The following is a 19374-nucleotide window of genomic DNA, read 5'->3' as shown; positions in this document are numbered from 1 at the left end:
CAACAGATTTCAGCCTGTGGCCTGTTTTTGTATGGCTCCTGAGCTAAGAATGGCTTCTACATTTTAAAAGGATTAAAAATTATTCTATAAAGATGTGTGTAGCCCACAAAGCTTAAAACATCTGGTCCTTTACAGAAAATGTTTGCTGACCCCTGATCTAAGCATCACTCAGGTCAACATATAAGTTCTTTTCTTAAAAAAAGTTTACTTCCAGGTACAGATTAAATCACCCTACCTCCTGGGAAGTTGTGAAATTAGAAGTATTAAAAAACATTTTTTTTTACCCCTTACCTCTAATCAGAATAAGGGCAAGATACTTGATAGCTTCTTAGTAAAGAAGATCTTGTTATTTAAAAAATTGTTTAGCTTGCAAATTCTGAAAACTTAGGAAAGTATAAATTTGCTAAAATAGTATATTTAGTGCCTGATTATAGTTTTTCACATTTAGTGGCACTTAACCACTTAGTGCTAAGATAATTCTGTTGTGCTAATTTTGACTTATGTTGTATAGGTAAGAAAACTAATGTCTCTTAACTCCATAGGTTGACTGGGGCGGGAATTAATGGCTTCTGAGGACTGCATTTCTCAGCTTAACCAGGAGGTTATCTGGGCAGAATCTAGCTTTTGTGCCATTACTTCCGTAAATAACGGAGTCAGTTGTTCGCTTCTGTCTTACAAAATAACTGGAAGTCAGTTCGCTTTGAAATGGAAGGAAAGAAAAGGTGAGAAACGGCCTGTTCAAGTTAGAAAATAATTTACTAAATTACATTTTTGTTGGAGATGTTAATTACATAGGTAGTGTTAAATCAGTAACATTTGTCCCTTTTGTTGCCCATTGAGGGTATGACAGTTCTATTGCACTTGAATGTGTATTCTGGCACTTGAAGGTGTACTCTAAGTCTTGTGCTTGGAAAACATAAAAGAGATACTTGCTGATAACTAATATGACAATTCTGGTTCATAATGGGTTTTTAAAAACTTTATGGACAGTACCTAAAGTGATGAGAATTGCTCTGAACTGATCTTGCTGTGGCTTTACTCCTTAAATAGCTGCTTTAGTGTTACTGGTATGGAAATGTGAAAAGCAAAGGGCTAGTGAATACTTAGGATTTTGTTATTTGGAGAACTGAGAAGTTATTTGGGAAGTAGTTTGTTTGGACAGTATTGTTTACACTATATACAATACATAGTATAATATACACTGTATATAGTTTACACTGTCACCTTAATTGCAATTGTAGTTGATTTCTCTTACAGATTTTAGGACCTAGAAAGAGCTTCAATTTGAAGAAATGGCACAGGTTTTCATCGACCTAGAATGGAGATTTTATGTAAAGTGATGCAGTTGAACTTGGTTCTTGACATTGCCCAGAATTTTGTCAGATTGGATCTCAAGTTTTTTGTTAGCTGATGAATAATATCAGAAATTATGGGAACTTTTACATGTTGAATTCGTTGTTTCACACCTTGGGTGTAATAATCCATAGTGAAATGTTACTTTGTTTGGCAGCCATACTGACAAAAGTTAGATGAGCACATGTTTAGACATTTTGTCAAAGTGCTCGGGTTGACTAAACACATCAACGAAGATGATAGAATCCTCCCCACCCCCCAACACTATTTCATAGCTGAAAATGTGTAGGCTTACATGACTGGCAAAATGAACTAAACACAGAAAACCTTTCTGTTTAGAGATACAGTGGTTTGTCTTTTCTGTGGAAATTCTGAATTTCCAGTGAAGCTTCCACATTTTTTTTTCCCAGTAAAAGAGGAGGACCTTTTCCTAAAAACTACAGATAATTTGGTTTCAGCTTGATCTTGTGTACTTGTCTATCAAGGCTTCACTTAGGTGCTACAGTTGTAGTAGCTTCTTAACTATGCCATGGAAGACTGGATTGGATAAAACTACTTTTCATGGAGGTGTTCATTGGTCACTAATCATACGAGGAAAATCAGCATACCCAGCCACGTATATTGTGTGTGCTTCAGACCACTGTGTTTTGTTCATAACAGTATCCCTTGAAGACTGAGTGGCACTTTGTCACTGTATCGACAAAATCCAGTAGATGAAAGTGTTTAACATTGAACAGTTGGATTGGCCCACCCCCACTCAGCCCCCCATTTTGAGTTAAAGGGTAGAGCTGGAAGTCACGTTGACAGAAATAGAGAAGTGCTTTGGAGGCTGTATGATACCAGGTGAAAATATTTGCTTGAAGAACTTAAATAACCAGCACCTCAATTACAGCAAAGCATGGATGTTCCCCTCACCTTTTTTTTCAGGATCATCAGTTTCTTGCTACTTAAGAGTTATTAAACTTTAAAAATAACTGCAGATTTTTAGAGGAAAAAGTTTGAAGAGTATCTGTAGCTGGAGAAATTACTGACTTATCCTTTCTAGTTACTTTATCTATTTTAAGTATGTCAAAAGTGGGGTGGTTTTTTTCTTTTAAAAACCATCTATATAACTGCTCTGAAAGCTATCCTGCCATAGACCAGAGGGAGTCTAAAGGGAGTGTTCATAGGTATGCAAAGGAATCCAGTCATATGCAGTTGTTAAAGTGAAAGGAGAGAAAAATTAGAAAACTAGTATTTTCTACAGTATTGTGAAAAGGCAAATGGTCTTTTAACCCCCTTTGTGATGGGGTAAAGTAAGATTTCTGCTTCTAAATGAACTCTTGTGACATCCTATTTTCACCTTGAGATTTTTTGTCTAGGGATGAGGGTCTCCAGGCTCTTTGCTTTGAATAGCACAGGAAAAACCCTCTAGTTAACACAGGCTACATTCTCAGCTAATGTGCAGGAGGATATATAGTTGACATTTTAGTAAGTGAATTAGATTTTGTTTCCTAAAGGAACAAGTGTGTTTCGTTACTAATAATTTCTATCCAATTTCAGAAGAATGTTTTTGCAGTTTTCTGAACTTGAGAAAATGTTTCGGCTTGTGGGTGTTCTACCTTTCTGGTGAAAATTCAGGGCCTTTGAAAACAATTTAGTCTCTGTGAGAATCTCATAACAGCTTTTATAAGTATTTCATTGGGTCCAATTACCTATGAGTAGCAAAATATGTGAAATTGGAAAAGGGAAGGTATTACAGGCCTCACCTGACATTCTCTTGCCTAGGCAAGGCCCAGATCTCTTGTGGAAGAATTCCGTACAGTTGTGGAAATTGAAAAGTGGCCAGAATTGATGTAAAGGAACCCCAAGGTAGCACATAATAGATTTGTATGTTTCTTGGAGATTCGGAGCCAAATTAAGAATGGTTTTGCCACTTGTAAATAAAAGAAAGGACGATTAACAAAATGTGGAGCCAATTACCATAGAATGAAGGAAAGGCATTTATGTTTCAACAGTTCATACAAGCAACACAATTGAGTCAAATGCAGCCCTACTTTTTACTTAAGAAATAACCATGTTTGGAAAAAATCAGGTAAGTTGGATGGGGTTATAGTTATTTTAATTAAAGAGAGAACACACTGCTCTGGTTACTTTTCTCTTTCTTTGAAAGGCATAATGTTTTCATAGTTTTAAATACTTACCAGTTTCCTTAAAATAATGGACTTTCTCAGGAGTGTTATGTCCCTTCTGTGGCCTACACAGTGTGCCTTGTATTGTAGGATTTAGATTAGCTGGGTAGATAAGTTAGCACATTCAGGAGTGCCAGATTTGTCCTGGTGTCATGCTTTTTGGGTAGATTTCTCAAGAACCAAGAAGGCTCTAGAACTTTAGAAGTACAGAGATGCCAGTTTTTTGTTACCTAGTAACAATAGCTTCAAAGATTTTTATGGACTCACAGTTACAGTCAACTACAGTCGGAACCCTAATCTATATAAATTTGTTGTGTAGTCACTTGCACAGAAAAGAATTAAAGTAGTTGAAAATTATGCTCTAAAACCAGACCGGTATCAGGTACTAATTGTGTGACTTTGGTTAAGTTACTTGTATCACAGTTTCCTCATCTCTATAGTGGAGATAACACCTACCTTAAACCAGTCATGGTGAGAACCGTCTTACACCCCTTAAAAACTGCATGTATTAAGTACTGTGTTAGAGGTCATTGATCATTATTAACAATTCCTGTTAGAATGGGAATAAGGCAAAATTTGGCTTTTTATATAAACTTTGTATTTCAAAGATCCATTGCTTCAGTTATTACTCTAACATCCCCGCCTCACCTAGTGTGGAAGCTACTTTGTCTTTTCTACCCTCTGACTGGAGTATTAAGGGTTGAAGTGCCAGACAGGCGGAGTATGAAAGAGACATGGGCCATAAAGAAAGTGGTGAGTGTCTGTCATTAGGACCCACTGTCTCAGGTCTTTGGAAAGAAATTGGTAATATTTTATATTTCATTGACTCTCCACTTCTAAGAGTAATAAGCCTTTGTGATGAAAGGAATGCGAAAGTGTAATTTAAAAACCTGTGGCTGGATGTAGTCACTGTTAGCATTTTGGTGTATATTTAGATTTTTTTTTGCATTGCTTTATAAAAGTGAGATTCTGTTCAGCCGTTTTAACCACTTCCATGTCAAACATTGTTATGTTTTTTTTAAAAGGCTGCATAGTATGCTTTGCATCAATTCTAAGATGCGTCCCAATTTCAGTCATGTTAAAATTATGTGGAGGGGGCGGGGAAGTGTGCACCATAGCAATCAATGGCATATTACAGTTTAATTTGCATTTTTTCCCTATTCATAGCAAAGTAATGAGGTGTCCCCTAAAATTGGTGGCGTCATAGACTCCATGAAATTCAGTGTTTGATAGTATGCGTGATTTAACCATGTCCCTACTGAAGGGCATTTAGGTTCCTCTCCCCATTATAATGAATGCTGTGATAAATCTTTTATAGACTTTATGATATTTGTACTGTTCTTTAGTCTACATTGCTAGTCAAATTTTATTGAATATTGCCCAGGTGCCTCCAGAAAAGAGCCAACTAACATTCCTGTAGCCAACCGCAGTTCTCTGATTAATAGTCGCTAATTTTTTCATTACTGTTGCTAATTTGGTAAGGGAAAAATGGTACTTAATTTTTATTTCTTTGATTACAGCTGGGGTTTTTTTATGCTTATCGGACATTTATATGTATTATGAGTTGCTCACTCCATTTTTCTTTGAAGTGTTGGCTTTTTTCATATTGATCTGTAAGAGTGCCTTATTAAGTATCTTGGCATGTCTTGCAAATACTTTTATCTAACTTGGTGTGTGTGTTTTGCAAAGTTTTAATTGGAAATTTATTCCTGTGTAGGCTGTGATGTAAAAATATGACTTGTTTCTTTCTATCCTCAGTTGGCCAGTTGATTAAATTGCTTTTTTTTTTTCTTTTAGGTTGAAGAAGAGGCCTTTCTGATCTCTTTTATTCTAGAGATTGATTAATTTGAGGGTTCACCTATTAGCCTTTCATAAGGGTGGATAATGTGAGTGTCTTTGTGTCCTGCAGGCTAGGAAGAGAAAAACAGGGCTCCTTTGGAGGGCCTGAGCAGTGATACTGGGACAGATGACAACTACGTCAGGTGAAAGAAAAAGCTTGATCGAGAAAACCAAGAATCAAACATGGGGGGATTGACTAGAATAGAATGTGCCTAGTTTGGCATTTCTTTGACTGGCCTCTGGGAATTGGAGAGTTGCAGCTGTAGGCTATTAATGGAAGCTGAGAAATTGGGACAGGGTGGAGGGGAAAAGGCACTAAAAGGGAAAGAACTGGATAACACCAGTTTGGCTTTCCTATTGCCTATAAGGAAAACAGGCCCAGGAAATAGAATTTCTGGCTTCTGGAAAAGAGGGCCCTTTTAATTCAGGGTAATGATCTGTGCACAGGAATTGGTAGAGATTCCCATGAATTCATTGAGAATGAACTTGGACTATTTGTAGTATTTAGGTCCCAGAGAATTAAGGAATTTGATGTGTTTCAGTAGAGCAGAGATTTCTGGGTTGGCTTTTGGATATAATAAGGAGAGAGGATTTAAAGAGTTGCAATTTTCCTGAGGAATGAAAGCCTGGCTATATGAATATTAGTGAGCTCTACCTAGTCCTGGTAAACTAGGCAATCTGATTTGGGATTTTGACTGTGTGTGGGCAGGAAGGGAGATAATAAAAACTTTGGGGCAAGGGCAGAATGAGGTTACCCATCCTGTCATTCACGGAAAGAGGACATTTTATCTGGCAGAGTGAGCAGCCAAAGGCATGTTCAAATATGTTTTTAATATAAGAAACTGCTACATGTATTACAATAGTGCTGTCAATAAACGGTAGGGTAGAATGGGGGTTGGGAATGAAGAGATTACAAGTAAATGCAATTGTCTCAATAAAGAGGAAGCAGGCACAGCTGGACTGGCTTCTGGAATAGAAGGAACAAGGTGGAAGTGGTGGCAGAAGACATCTTTTACTTTGTATTGATAGCCTACTATGGACCAGGCATGGTGCTGGAGATTGCCATGGTTCCTGCTTTCCAGCTATTTACAGTCCACTAGAGGAAGTAAGTGCATCATGCTAGGGGAGCACAGAGGAGGCCTCTGCATCCTTAGAAGGAGCCTTTAGGGGTCAAGGAACTCTCCCTTAAAAAAAAATTTTTTTTTCACCTTTTAGGAAAGCAAGTGAGGACTGCAGTACCACCTGGAATTTTAAGGGAGGGGAAAAGGTGTGGAGGGTAAAAGGGAGACTGGGGCCTGTGTGTTGAGGCCAAAGGGGTAAGGCAGCGGTCCCCAAACTTTTTGGCACCAGGGACTGGTTTCGTGGAAGATAGTTTTTCCATAGACGGGAGTAGGGTGGGGGGAGGGGGGATGGTTTTAGGATGATTCAAGCGCATTACGTTTATTGTGCACTTTATTTCTATTATTATTACATTGTAATAAATAATGAAATAATTATACAGCTCACCATAATGCAGAATCAGTGGGAGCCCTGAGCTGGTTTTCACTTGCCGCTCACTGATAGGGTTTTGATATGAGTCTGCAAGCAATTGATTTATTATGGTCTCTGTGCAGTCAAACCTTTCTGCTAATGATAAGCTGCATTTGCAGACGCTCCCCAGAGCTAGCATCACTGCCTCAGCTCCACCTCAGGTCATCAGGCCTTAGATTCTCATAAGGAACATGCAACCTAGATCCCTCGCATGCGCAGTTCACAGTAGGGTTTGCGCTCCTATGAGAATCTGATGCCGCCACTGATCTAACAGGAGGCAGAGCTCAGGCAGTAATGCCAGCGATGGGGAGCGGCTGTAAATACAGATGAAGCTTCGCGCTCGCTTGACCGCTGCTCACCTCCTGCTGTGCGACCCGGTTCCTAAGAGGCCATGGGCCGGTCCATGGCCTGGGGCTTGCGGACCCCCGGGGTAAGGGAAGAGTGACTAAGATGGCTATCAGGTAGTCAAAAGGAAAGTAAACATAGGAAAAGCAGGTATTGCAAGAAAGAAAAGTTGGCTCTTATTATCAAGAGGTGATAGGTTGGCCTGCTTCTGAGGTGGCAGCTTTGTCATGGCCCATTGCAAACAGTCAAGGGGCTCCACATCCTGGGTGCAGACAAGCCAGTACTGAAGCTGCTGAGATGCAGGGAACCATGGTATGGGGGTGCTACACAGCAGCTAAATAGAGTAGAATGGAGATGTAAGGAAGAAGCTTAAGCTTTTCAAATAAAGCTCGGAAGAACTAAACGTGTTAGTCTGGAATAGCAGGAGGCATGGATGAAGTGTTAAACATGAACAGACAGAGCAAATGCTCATTTCAATTTCTAGAGCTCTGAGGGACATCTGGTAAACCAAAGCTGCCTCAGCTCCAGTGTTTGAGTGGGATGGTGGTAGGGTGGATGACCCAGGCTTGACAGGGATTTAAGAAAAAGGTTTCTGGATCTTTCATCCCATTTGTTTGCAAAGAGTACTATTAGCATTTAGACTAAGATTCTTCTCTATCAGCTTAGCAGAAGTGCCTATAGTTAAGGGATAGAGGCAGTGATGGGTGAAGGGAGGATGATAAGCCAGAGGCCATATCTTTAAAGTTTTCCAAGTTCATGCTGGGGAAAAGAGAATTATCTTCCATGCTCAACTTGAACTGTCTGAGGACCAGCTCAAGAGTTTTCCTGAGGAAGGAAAGCAGAATGCCTTCAGAAGGGATGACTTATGAGTGCAATCTAGGCAGTTTGGTCTTAGACCCTGAGGTAGCCCCGGTCCTAAAGGCAGTATCAGCTGCAGTAGAAAGAAGAGGAAACACAAGGGGTCAGAGAAGCTTTGGCCCACTCTTTTACAAGACATTGGATTTCAGAGAGGGGAGGCTGCTTGCCCAGGGTCCTACAGTGGGTTTAGCAGTAGCTTTCCACCATCAAGCTGCTTTCACTGAAAAAGGGTGAAGGCAAAAGAAAACAAACGGGCAAAACTAAGGAAAAGGTACATTCTTAGGCTTCTACAAATAAGGACAACCATGACCATCTTGGGAGCCCTTTTATATTGGTGTTCACTGGGGTCTTTTATGCCTGCATATGTAAAACTAGGTCGATCTGTTTTGAAGGTACCCAGTAATTCTCACTAATATGTCCATCATTTAGAGTTGTGCTCTCCAATGTCATATGTGACTAATTACAATAAAAAGTCAATTCCTCAGTCATACTAGAGATACATCCCTAAGTAATCAATGGCCAATGTGGTTAGTATCTGTTGGATCAAACAGGGCAGCTATACATGTTCACATTTCTATCTCAGGCCTATTGGACGGTACTGATCTAGACATAAGACCTGGTTTGTAGTAGCTGCTTTATAAGTTGACCCTTAAACGATGTGGGGGTTGGGGTGCCAACTCCCCCGTGCAGTTGAGAATCTGCATATAACTTTTAGCTGGCCTTCCTCATCTGTGGTTCTGCATCCATGGGCTCATCCAGCAATGGATCATGTAGTACTGTAGAATTTATTATTAAAAAAAATCTGTATATAGGTGGACCCATGCAGCTCAAACATTATTCAGGGTCAACAGTAAATAGCTGTTGGATGAATGGTCCTCTGGACTGTCTGCCATTGCTAGTAAGAGTTTTGGTTTCCACTCTTGCCTTTCTCCTTTCTGGCCAACATAGCCAAGAAAGTTGCAGGAACCCAGATTGGAGTCTCTAGGTCCACACAGCAGAGGATGTGATCTTAAGGCTCTGGAGAAGGCAAGATGAGGTATCTTGAGATGAGATTCACCCTGAGTTGGCTTGCCTGCCCTCTAGCTGCAACCAGACCTGATGGTAGCACCCAGACGTAACAACCACTGGAGCAGGTGGCTGGGGAGATGGGGCACACTGTGCCACGTGGAGGCACATCGACTTTCCAAACTTCCAAGCTTTGCCACTCAGAGCATGAGGGAGCCACACCTCATCTTTAACTGATCCAGAGTCAGCTTCTCACCACAGGAGAAGGTGAGTGGGTGAAGGGAACTCGAGGGGAAAATGGAAAGAGAGATGTGCCGAGGCAGTTCTTCCTGAGGGTCAGTTATGGGAGGCTCATGTGAAGGGAGATAATCTATGTTGGAGGGTAAGTAGCCTTCATGGGCAGGAAGGTAGTCCACTGGGAGGACTGTCGAGGGGCTGGCTGGGTTTCCCGGTGTTGAGTCGGGGCCCTTGCTCCCCAGCACCTTGTACAGATCCACCCCTTGTCCTGTCTCTGCTGTGAGAGCTCTCGGAGGTGGGGGGCTCGAGGCACTGTATCCTGTGTCTTCCTCAGAGGTATAGTGACCTTGGACTCCTTGTCCCTTTTCTGGCCAGTTGGGGTGATGGGAACGTCTGAAGGCTGGGGTCACTTGGTGAAGGACTTTGTTGATGACCAGGGTCTCAGGTTCCTCGGGAGTGGGACAGTCTGTCAGGAGCCTATCCAAGGCCAGCTGCGTCTTCTCCTGAGAAAGGGGAGGAAGAAACTCATGTGGCTATGTTGAGTAAGTAGCCATGACGACCGACTTCTCCAGGGTTCCAAAAGGCCTGGCAGCCTGCACTGCCTAGTCAGCTTGAGGTGGAACACTGTGGGCCTTTACTTTGTGAGGTAAGAGAATCAGTTAACATTGCTGGGGAGGCAGGCAGGCAGGAGCCGTGGACTCCTCTCAACCCCAGCCAGTGAGCGATTCACTACCCTGCTCAACCTTCAACTAGACTTGTTTCTGGTGAGTCAAACTGCACCAGCTGCTTTTCCTCTAGCAGAGAGGGTACGAGGGTGTGCAAAGGAAGGGCTGAGCTTGCATCTGTCTGGGGATGAGGCACAGAAGAACTTAAAAGGGTCACACTAGGGCTGAATCCTGAGAGATGTATAGTATTTTCCAGGTAAGGAGGTGGTGGGCAAGGAGAATTGGTCTATTCTGGAACCTGCTAGTTCTTTCTTAGGACAGACACACTGAGGCTTCAGAAATAGAAGGAGGTCACATGTTGAAGGGACTTTTATGGGATGCTAAAGACTTTGGGCTTTGATACAACTACTGAAGGTTTTTTGTCAGGGTAGTATCCTTGTCAGTTATGCTCATAAGAAAGAACCCTCTGGAATAACTTTTGGAAATGATGTTCATCCTTTCTTCCCTACAGCTAATTTCAGTTGTTAACTTTTCTTGCTTTGTCTTTCTCGACATCTAATTAGTTACCAGCTCTTCAGTGTCATATCTTTCCTTTCCAAACTTATTACTGATTCCTGAGTCAAGTTCAAGCACTTTATTAACATTTCTTTTTACAGGCTTTATTGGGCTCTCTTTACGTCCTTGAAACTATGTTTTATGCTGACTGCTTGATCTTTCTGAAACAGATCTCCAAAGCCTGCTTTCATGAAGCCCCTAGTGACTGTTCCCTCCACTGGATTCCTACAACAGCAAAGAAGCCACCTGTTAGGTTCTTAGCACAAGAAGCTTTATGCTGTCACTTTTTTTTTTTTTTTTTAACATGTCTGTAAGCTATCTGCAAGTAGGGACCATGCCTTAAGGGAGGAGGAGAATAACAAAAAATAGCATTAGGACAGGGCAAACCCTGAGGACTAGTCCCAACTCGGACACTCTACAGCTTGGGAAAACTCAGTCTACTTGTCTGGCCTTTGGATCCCTCATCTGTCGGATGCCAAGTTGTGCAAGAATGGTTTGGTTTGGACTGGCCTCTGATGTCCCCACCCCTGCCTTGAGCATGGCAATTGTCCCCAAAGTGAATGACGATGCTGTCTTAGGGTAGACTTCTGCAAAGGGCGCTGAGCAGCCAGAGGGTACGTGTGTACTTTTCTTTCGGGAGCCTGCTTTTTCCCTATCGCTATGCAAACTGGCCCTGGCACATTGGTGTGGCTTGGAACGTGACTGGCAGCGGCCTAAGTGCTGAGACCACTGCTATGGAAGAGATCTCACTGGATGAGGATCACGTTGTTTTCACAGTGCGAGGCTCTGCCTTCTTGAAAGCTCTGGCAGTATCAATAGAGGCTGTTCCTCAGAGCTTTTACAAAGCAGCCCCCCTGGCTGACAAGTCCTGGGGCAAGGCGTCTTGGACCACTAATAACTCAGGTACATCATGGAAACTATTTTAAGCTTTTACAAGCTCAAAATAGATAACATCCCAGTGATCCCCTTTATGACTGGGCCTTTTCCTCTACAGCTTTAAGACCCATGGCTTTTTAGCCACATTTTAAGAAGTGGTAGGGGGATGTACAGTCTGAGAACTTAAAGCACATTTTGTTGGAGGTGAAAGACTGTTGTGTTTCTGATGTCTGCCCCAGCCTGTCACCAGGAGAGCAGTTTGGGTCTTTAAAAACAGTTTACCCCTTCAAGGGTCAAGTGACATGGGGTTCTGAGGCTGCCACAAGGCCATCATAGATGGCATGTTTAATTTTTTTTTTAATTTTCTAATTTACTGGTTATTTTTGCAAAAGAAATATATGCACATAGTTTTGTAAAAAAAAATTTTTAAGTTCAAAGGGAATTTGTAATAAAAATTAAGTGGGCTTCATGCCTACAGCTGCCTCCCCAAAGGCAACCACCATTATCAGTTTCATATTTAGGCTTCCAGAAATATCCTGTGCACATGTTGGAGATTGTGTGTGTGTGTATAAAATCATCTTTTTATACAAATGAGAACCCACTTTAGACAATTAGTACAAACTTTGCTTTTTTTCACTTTTAAATATATTAGAGATGTTAGACACATACAGATCTCATTTTTTTTTAGTAGTTGCATAACATCCTGTTGTACAGATATACCCAAATGTTTAACCTAGCCCCCTGGTGGCCGGTTACGTTATGGCTTCTGTTTATAATGCTGCAGTGAACATACTCATACTGTACAACTTTGGGCATGTGTATGGCAATTTCTGTTACTTTTTCCACGTGTTACTTTCTCTAACTCTTTGTCTTTCTCAGCATCTCTTCTAGGCTTTTATGGGCTCTTCAGTGGCTCTGCATGCCTCTGTATCCCCTCATGTCCAGGCAGTGGCAAATAGAGGCCATGATGCCACAGCTACCAGCTTGGGAGCCAGGTGTCAGCGACTGACCCAGAGCTGCTTCTCACTGTGCTATTTCAGGCTTTTAGGACATGGGACTGTGGAATCTCCGCATTGGAAGAGAGAGATCTTAGAGCTCAGTTGATTCAGTTCCTGGTACCTGAATCCCCTCTAATACTAGCAGTGGCATCCTTATTGAGTGCCTTCCCATAGGTCATCACAATATTGCCACCAAGTGAGGGCCCAGTGTGTGAACACCTCTTGAGTTAGTCTGTTCAGCTCAGAGGTTTTGACTGCTGGAAACACACCCCTCACCCTGTGCTTAAGATCTTTTAGAACGTATAGTATAATGGAGGACAGCACATCCTGCTTGTATGTGAATCCAGGGTCCACTTACTAGCTGACTAACACTGGGCAAGTTACTGAGTCCTCTGTCCCTCACTTTCCTCATCTGAAAAATGGGGATAATAATATTACAATCTCATAAAGCTGTTGTACAGATTAGGTGTTAATGCATGAAAATTTTTTTTTAAGTGCCTGGCATAGAGAAAGTAATGTATGTTATGTGTATATATAAATGTAAATATATTATTATGTAATACTGTTGTATATCATATATAATTATATGTCATGTATAATCAAATATATATCAAACATCTATCATATATACGACATATACACGCATATACATATACTGTTATTATTATACTGTTCTTGCTACTGTAACTTAACAGCAACAAAACTCCTCAATAGAGAGAGGAGACTTCACGTGTAAATCTTCCTGGGAAGAAAATGAATGATCTTTGCCTTGTATGAGCCGTGTGCTTTACATGGCATCTTACTTAGTCTTCACAACAATATATATGGGAGATACTGTCAATTCCTATCTTACGGAGGATGAAACTAAGGCTCGTGTCATCGGGCAAGCGCTCAAGGGTCATTGACATAGTAAGTGGCAGAGGTGGCCTTATTTCAAAGGCATTAAACTGCGGTGACTTAACTTCCTACGGAGGCAGACATGGCTGGGACCAGCTCTTTCTCTGAGAGGCGGCTGGTACCACTGGCTTCTGGATGAGGCATGGGTGACCGAAGAGAAGAATCTTGGAGGAGGAGGGCTATATGATGCGAGAGTGCGGGGCTGCCAAGGCGCCGGGTGATGGGAAGAATGTGGACACCCCTCTCCTCCCCTTCAAGGCCCTCCGTCAGAGACAGACCCTGCTGCCCGCTGTGAGCTGCTCTTCCCTCCTAGGACTGTGTCAGCCGCTCCCTGCGTGTCCTTTACTCCCAGCATGCTCCTCTGCCAGCTGAGCAACCTCTCCTGCCTTCAAACCTTTTCCTTGCACAATGGAATGACTTACTGGCTTCCTGCCAAGACCAAAATAGTCTGGGCTCTATTTATCTGTTCTGTGCTCACACAGGACGGGGAACATCACAGTAAAGCTTCAGTGCTCTTGAATTTGGATGAGCCAATGCTCAGACTAGTGCTTGGCAAATATATTTGCTTTTAAAATTTCTTTTGAAGTGAGCTGAGGTGAGGAGAGGAACAGAAGGCATAGAGAGGAATGAAAAGTTATGGGTCTTTTAGTCTTGGTCATAAGCTTCAGAAAATTCCTGTGCATGGGAGTGATGACTCAGATGGTAACCTAGCACTTATAAGCAGCTTATCCATAGGATCTAACCACCGGGGTTTCCCTGTACTACAATGAAAGACTTAGATGTACTGATCACCAGAACCCCATCGACTGACCACTAAGGCTTTATACCTTACCTCCACAAAGTTCTTGGCCCAAGTGCTATTCGCTGGGTCTGGAATTTCTTTGCTACACCACTGAGGTCTGAGGGCCAAAAGGAGAACAAATACCCTGCAGGTAAAAGAAAACAGTGGCATTGGTTAAGTGGGCACACGGTGGCCTGGAAGCACAGTGACTTCAGTGTAGGGGTATGCAAATGAGTAAACTGTAAACACTGCAGGAGAAAGATGATGCATCATCCAAGTCTGGACTAGTTTTCTGTGAAGTTTGGATAGATGATAAAGACTCGTGGTGCAACGACTTAGGGTTTGCTAAATAAACTATGGAACTTTTGCTCGGTGTGATGTTTAGCTATCACTAAGCAGCCAAACACTCACTCAACAAACGTTGATTGAATCCTTAATGTATGACCAGCACAGTGCCACATGCTGGGGATAAAACAGCAAACAAGAGGACATGGTCGATACCCTTGGGGAGACTACTATTTATATTTAGTAAATTAGAATGTTTATAAAGAGCTTGTCATGAAAACAAAGTAAAACGGGATACAGGTGGTATAAACAGCTTGGACATAACCAATTAAAAAAAATGCCAAAAAAAAAATACCAATATGGAAATAATCCAAACTATTAAAGTAGTTGTATTTGGTGATCAGAGGGTCTTTTTATTTCTTCTTTCCACATCTCTGGGTTTTTGAAAATATTTTAAGGTGAGTTGATTATGTGGAAGAAAAAAATCCTAAAAATGTTTCTCATATGCATATGACTTAACTATTTTGACTATTTTTTTTAAAAATTCAAGACCAATATGAAGCATTTTTAAAGACTTGGCTTTAACACACTTTGTTTAATAAGAAAAGTAAGCTTCTGGGATGTGTTCAACCCTTTGAAACAAGAGATGAGGCCATGTGACTAGGTTTTTTCCAAAGAAATGTGAGCAGAGGTACCTGTGACCTAGTATAGATCATGCAGATGAGGAAAGTACCCAAGGGATGGTGGGCCAATAAAGTGGAAGACAATTCGATCCCTAAATGACAGTGTGGAGCAGAGCTGCCAACCAATCTGGATGACATACCTTAGAACTATTATATGGGAGAAAAATGAGCTATTTTATTAAAGCCACTATATTTGGGGGCTCTTTTTTTTTTTTAACAGCAGAAGCCTCCACCCTAACTGATACTATTTCCCTGAAGAGAGGATGCATGTGATCCTAGTTGACTCTTTGAGTTCAACTTTTTCAAAGTCTACCTAAAGAGAGCTCTGCTTTGAATTATCTATCACATATGGGGGAACTTCAATAAATGGAAAACATTTCAGACAGGTTCAATGACTAGTAGAATGACTTTGAGCTAGTTTTATTTTAACCTCTTCTCCTATATTACACAACATCTGAAGAAAACTATTGAATAACTAACTCATTTTAAAAATTCTCTTTACCAAATAATACATGTTTAAAGAAATTTTAGGAAATACAGTTAAATAGAACTAAAAGCGCTATGATTCTATCCCCTGTTATAACCACCATTAATATTTTAGTGTATGTCCTTGGAGCAGAGAGTATTAACTGCCGTCCAATACCCATTTTCCCCTCTTTCTTAGAAAGGGGACCCTGATTTACTGGGACAACAATAAGCCCAGCTAAAAGGCCACAGTTTTAAGCCTTCCTTGCCTCACCAAGTTCTGGCTAATGAGAGGTAACCTAAAGTGCCATGTGTGACTTCTTCGTGTGTCTTGAAAAGGTGGGTGTGGGCACCTCCCTTCTCCCTGTAGTTGTAGAATGCAGGCATGATAACCATAGTTCCTGCAGCCATTGGACCATGAGGTGAACTTGATGATGAAAGCCAATGTCGGGATAGTGAAGCAGAAAAAGAAGGAGCCTAGGGCTCTGATGACTGGGGACCTCCTACACCAGCCGTTACCTGAGTTTATTTACTTTACCTGGGTGAGAAACTTAGCTCATTTGTCATATTTTTATGTTACATACAACCAAATTAAATGCTAACTAATATACCTTGCGTGTCTGTGGGCATGTGTGTATGCACTATTTTTAAAAAATGAAAGTACATGTTTTGCAACTTGCTTTTTAAAATGTAACATAGCAAATATCCATACCATTTAATTTTCTTCTCCATCTTTAATGAATGTATAGTAATAGCATGAAATATACTGATTTATTTAACCAATCCCACATTGTTAGGCATTTAGGTTGCTTCAAATTGTTTTCCTTCTATGAACGATACTTCAGTGAACATAGTTGCCACTAAATATCTGTATATACCTATGATATAGTTAGATGGGAATTGCTAGGTGAAATGTTTAGTATTTTTAAAAATTAAACATATACTGTCACCCCAAAAAGGTGAATACATTTAGTGTGCTACCAGCGATGTAGGAGAGTAACCATTTTTTTGACCCATAGCAGCAACAGCTATTATATGAAAAAAAAAAAATTTTACCAAAGTTGGCAGGTGTAATGAGCTTACTTTTGCCGGAAGCAACGCACTGAGAGAACGCCCACCATGATGACACCCAGGCAAATGCTTGGTGCCACAAATGTGCTCCAATTGGCTTTACCTGAAACGAAAAGTTAGCATACCCTGTGACTGAGTTATCGTCAATGAACATTTCTAAATACTGACTGTTGTGTGAACCCGCTGGGCTTTACCCACAGCTCCTGGATAGCTAGACTCAGGAACAAGGCCAACTCTCTTTCGCCCATTGAAGAAGGAAGAAAGGGCCCAAAGGGGCCAATACTAAGGTTCCAAGGAAGGAGCTCCAGCCCTACAAGGGCTTCTTCCTCTAATAGGTGCAGAAAGAAAGGGAGTGTGGTATACAAAGCACTGGTTGTGAACTGGGAGCCCTGGATTCCATTCCTAACTCTGCCGCTGACTGATGTGTGGACCTCAGATTCTTGATCTATAAAAGGTGAACGATGACATCTACCTTGCAGGTTGTTGTGAACATTAGAGATGGTGTATTTAAAGGGCACAGCCATGTACTTGAACAGAGGAGGCCTCAAGAAATGGTAGCTATCAATTTTACCAAACCATTGGATAAGCCCTCTGTCTACCTAGGGTCTTTGAAATTGTTCTGATTCCTTCCTATGACATGTAAATATTTCACTACGTGTTGGAAGTTTTCATTAATTCATCCAACATTTATTGAATGTAAACCATGTAACAAGCCAGATTAGGTGCTGTAATACACAGATGAATGGGGCATGGGCTCTGAAGACAGTCCAGGAGACAGATGTGTAAACATGTAAACAGTAAACCATGATGCCACGGGATACATGTAAAAACAGCATGTACAAGGCTGTGTCACAGAGAACAGCATGGGAAATGGCTTCACGAGCAGCTCAGGAAGGTTTCCCAAAAGGCAGGATGTCAAAAGTTTAGAGTTGGATGGCTAGGAGTTGGCTAAGTGGACAAATTAGGGAAGTGCCGCCTAGACAGCAAGCGCGGAAGGAGGAAAGAGCGAGTGCTTCAGCAACCGCAAACAGTCTGGTCTTGCTTTCCAGTATGGATGATGAGTATGCGACAGACAACAAAGCTAGATGGATGAACAGGACCAGGTCGTGCAGGGCTTGGTAACAAAGCAGTTTAAATTCTAGCTTGAAAGCCCGTGGGGAACCACCGATGGGTTGCAACAGGAGGTAGAATGTCAGCAACAGGGATCTTGTAGAAAGATTCTTCTGATAGAGTGAAGAACAGGGTGGGAGGGAGGGTGACCAGGGGCCACTAGCGGCCAGAGACCTGCTAGCCCCTGTGACAGGGGCTTTTCCCAGGGCTGAACAGGGGAGTTAATGCAGGAAACCTTGTTACCACCCCCACACAATCGGCACAATCTGACATTTCGTTAGCATCTGCCTTTCTTTCTGGGCAGATGGGACGAGTCTGGGGTACCAGGAGTAGAAAGATGCTGAGTCCTTAGTCCAATTAATTGCTCACAAGTTAACTTTCATGGGAGTGCTTGAGAAGAGGGCTTGTCACTTTTCCCAGTGGAGGAGTATCTGGCATAGAACAACAAAGTCCTGAATGATTAACTTGATACTCCATGTCACGAAGCAAGAACAGCTTGTTTTATGCTTAGAGCAGATGCAAACAGGGGCTGCCAGAGAGAAAAGCATAATTTAGCCAGTGGAGAGAAACTCATGTTAGCTGGGTCACTTCGTCACATACTCAAATTTAACTTAAGAAACTCAAATCTGTGTCTGATTTGTAGTTCTGCCACTTGCCACCTCTAAGACCTTGGGTAATCTTTTTGTACCTCACACCTGTAAAAAGGCAGCATAATCTCTCATTCTTTTATTCATTTCATATTGAGTGCCTGGTAGTATGGCCAGGTACAGGCGTGTAAAGCAGGCACATTACATGGTCGTGGGCAGGATTAAACGAGTAAACGTATGTGTTACATGTGTTGAATTGTGTCCTCCCACCCCCAAAATTCATATATTGAAGTTCTAACTCAATAAGTACCTCAGAAAGTGACCTTATTTGTAAATAGGGTCATTGCAGAGGTAATTAGTTAAGACAGGTCAGGCTGGAGTAGGGTGGCCCCTAGCCTGACATGACTGGTATCCTTGTAAAAAGGGCAATTTTGAACAAAGAGAAACACACGAGGAAAACTCTAAGTGAGATGAAGGTAGAGATCTAGAAACCAAGGAATGCCAAAGATTGCCCCCAGTCGCGAGGTGAGAGGCGTGGAACAGATTCTCTCACAGCCCTTGGAGGAAGCCAACTCTGTTGACACCTTGATCTCAGACTTCCAGCCTCCAGAACTGTGAGGAAATGAATTTCTGTTGTTTAAGCCACTCAGTTTGTGGTACTTTGTTACAAGAGCCCCAGCAAACTAATGCAGTATTCAAAGAGCTTAACACGTGCCTGGCACATAACTAGCTGATATGCAGTAGCTGTATTATTTTGGGGATTATTCTCATCATTCATTGAACAGATATTCATTTAACAAGTACTGTGTGCTGGCTGCCATTCTAGACCTTGATGATAGAGATTAAACAGATACTAGTCCCTGCCTGTTGGATTCAGAGTTTTGAATAGGGGTCAAGTATAGCGCATTATGAAGGAAATATGGATGTGCATTTGGGAAGGCTTTCTGGAGGGGGCAACATTTTTGCTGAGTTTAGAAAAACGAGTAGACACTGTCTCCAAGCAGACAATGTAATGGTAGGGCACTGTGGTTAGAGGAAATAGCAAGTGCAAAGGTATAGCAGC

At 41.7% G+C, this 19374-nt stretch overlaps 1 protein-coding gene across 4 annotated transcripts in view; it reads right to left on the bottom strand.

Annotated features, from left to right (window-relative positions):
* Positions 1 to 8866: 8866 nt before the first annotated feature.
* IL12RB2 (interleukin 12 receptor subunit beta 2) overlaps positions 8867 to 19374 on the bottom strand; it is a 69466-nt gene continuing 58958 nt past the window's right edge. For 2 of the 4 annotated variants that reach the window (XM_065873088.1, XM_065873104.1), the window contains 3 exons: positions 16627 to 16717; positions 14168 to 14255; positions 9302 to 9862 (listed from right to left, as the gene is read on the bottom strand). In XM_065873088.1, the coding sequence (XP_065729160.1) occupies positions 9302 to 9862; positions 14168 to 14255; positions 16627 to 16717 (740 nt within the window). Of the gene's footprint in view, positions 9863 to 14161; positions 14256 to 16626; positions 16718 to 19374 lie in introns of all 4 variants that reach the window. The other 2 variants (XM_065873094.1, XM_065873113.1) reach the window with 2 other exon arrangements.

Source organism: Phocoena phocoena, chromosome 1, assembly GCF_963924675.1.
Source record: "Phocoena phocoena chromosome 1, mPhoPho1.1, whole genome shotgun sequence".
In the NCBI taxonomy this organism is placed as follows: Eukaryota; Metazoa; Chordata; class Mammalia; order Artiodactyla; family Phocoenidae; genus Phocoena; species Phocoena phocoena.
The sequence above is the reverse complement of the archived record's forward strand: the minus strand, read 5'-3'. Positions and strand labels throughout refer to the sequence as shown.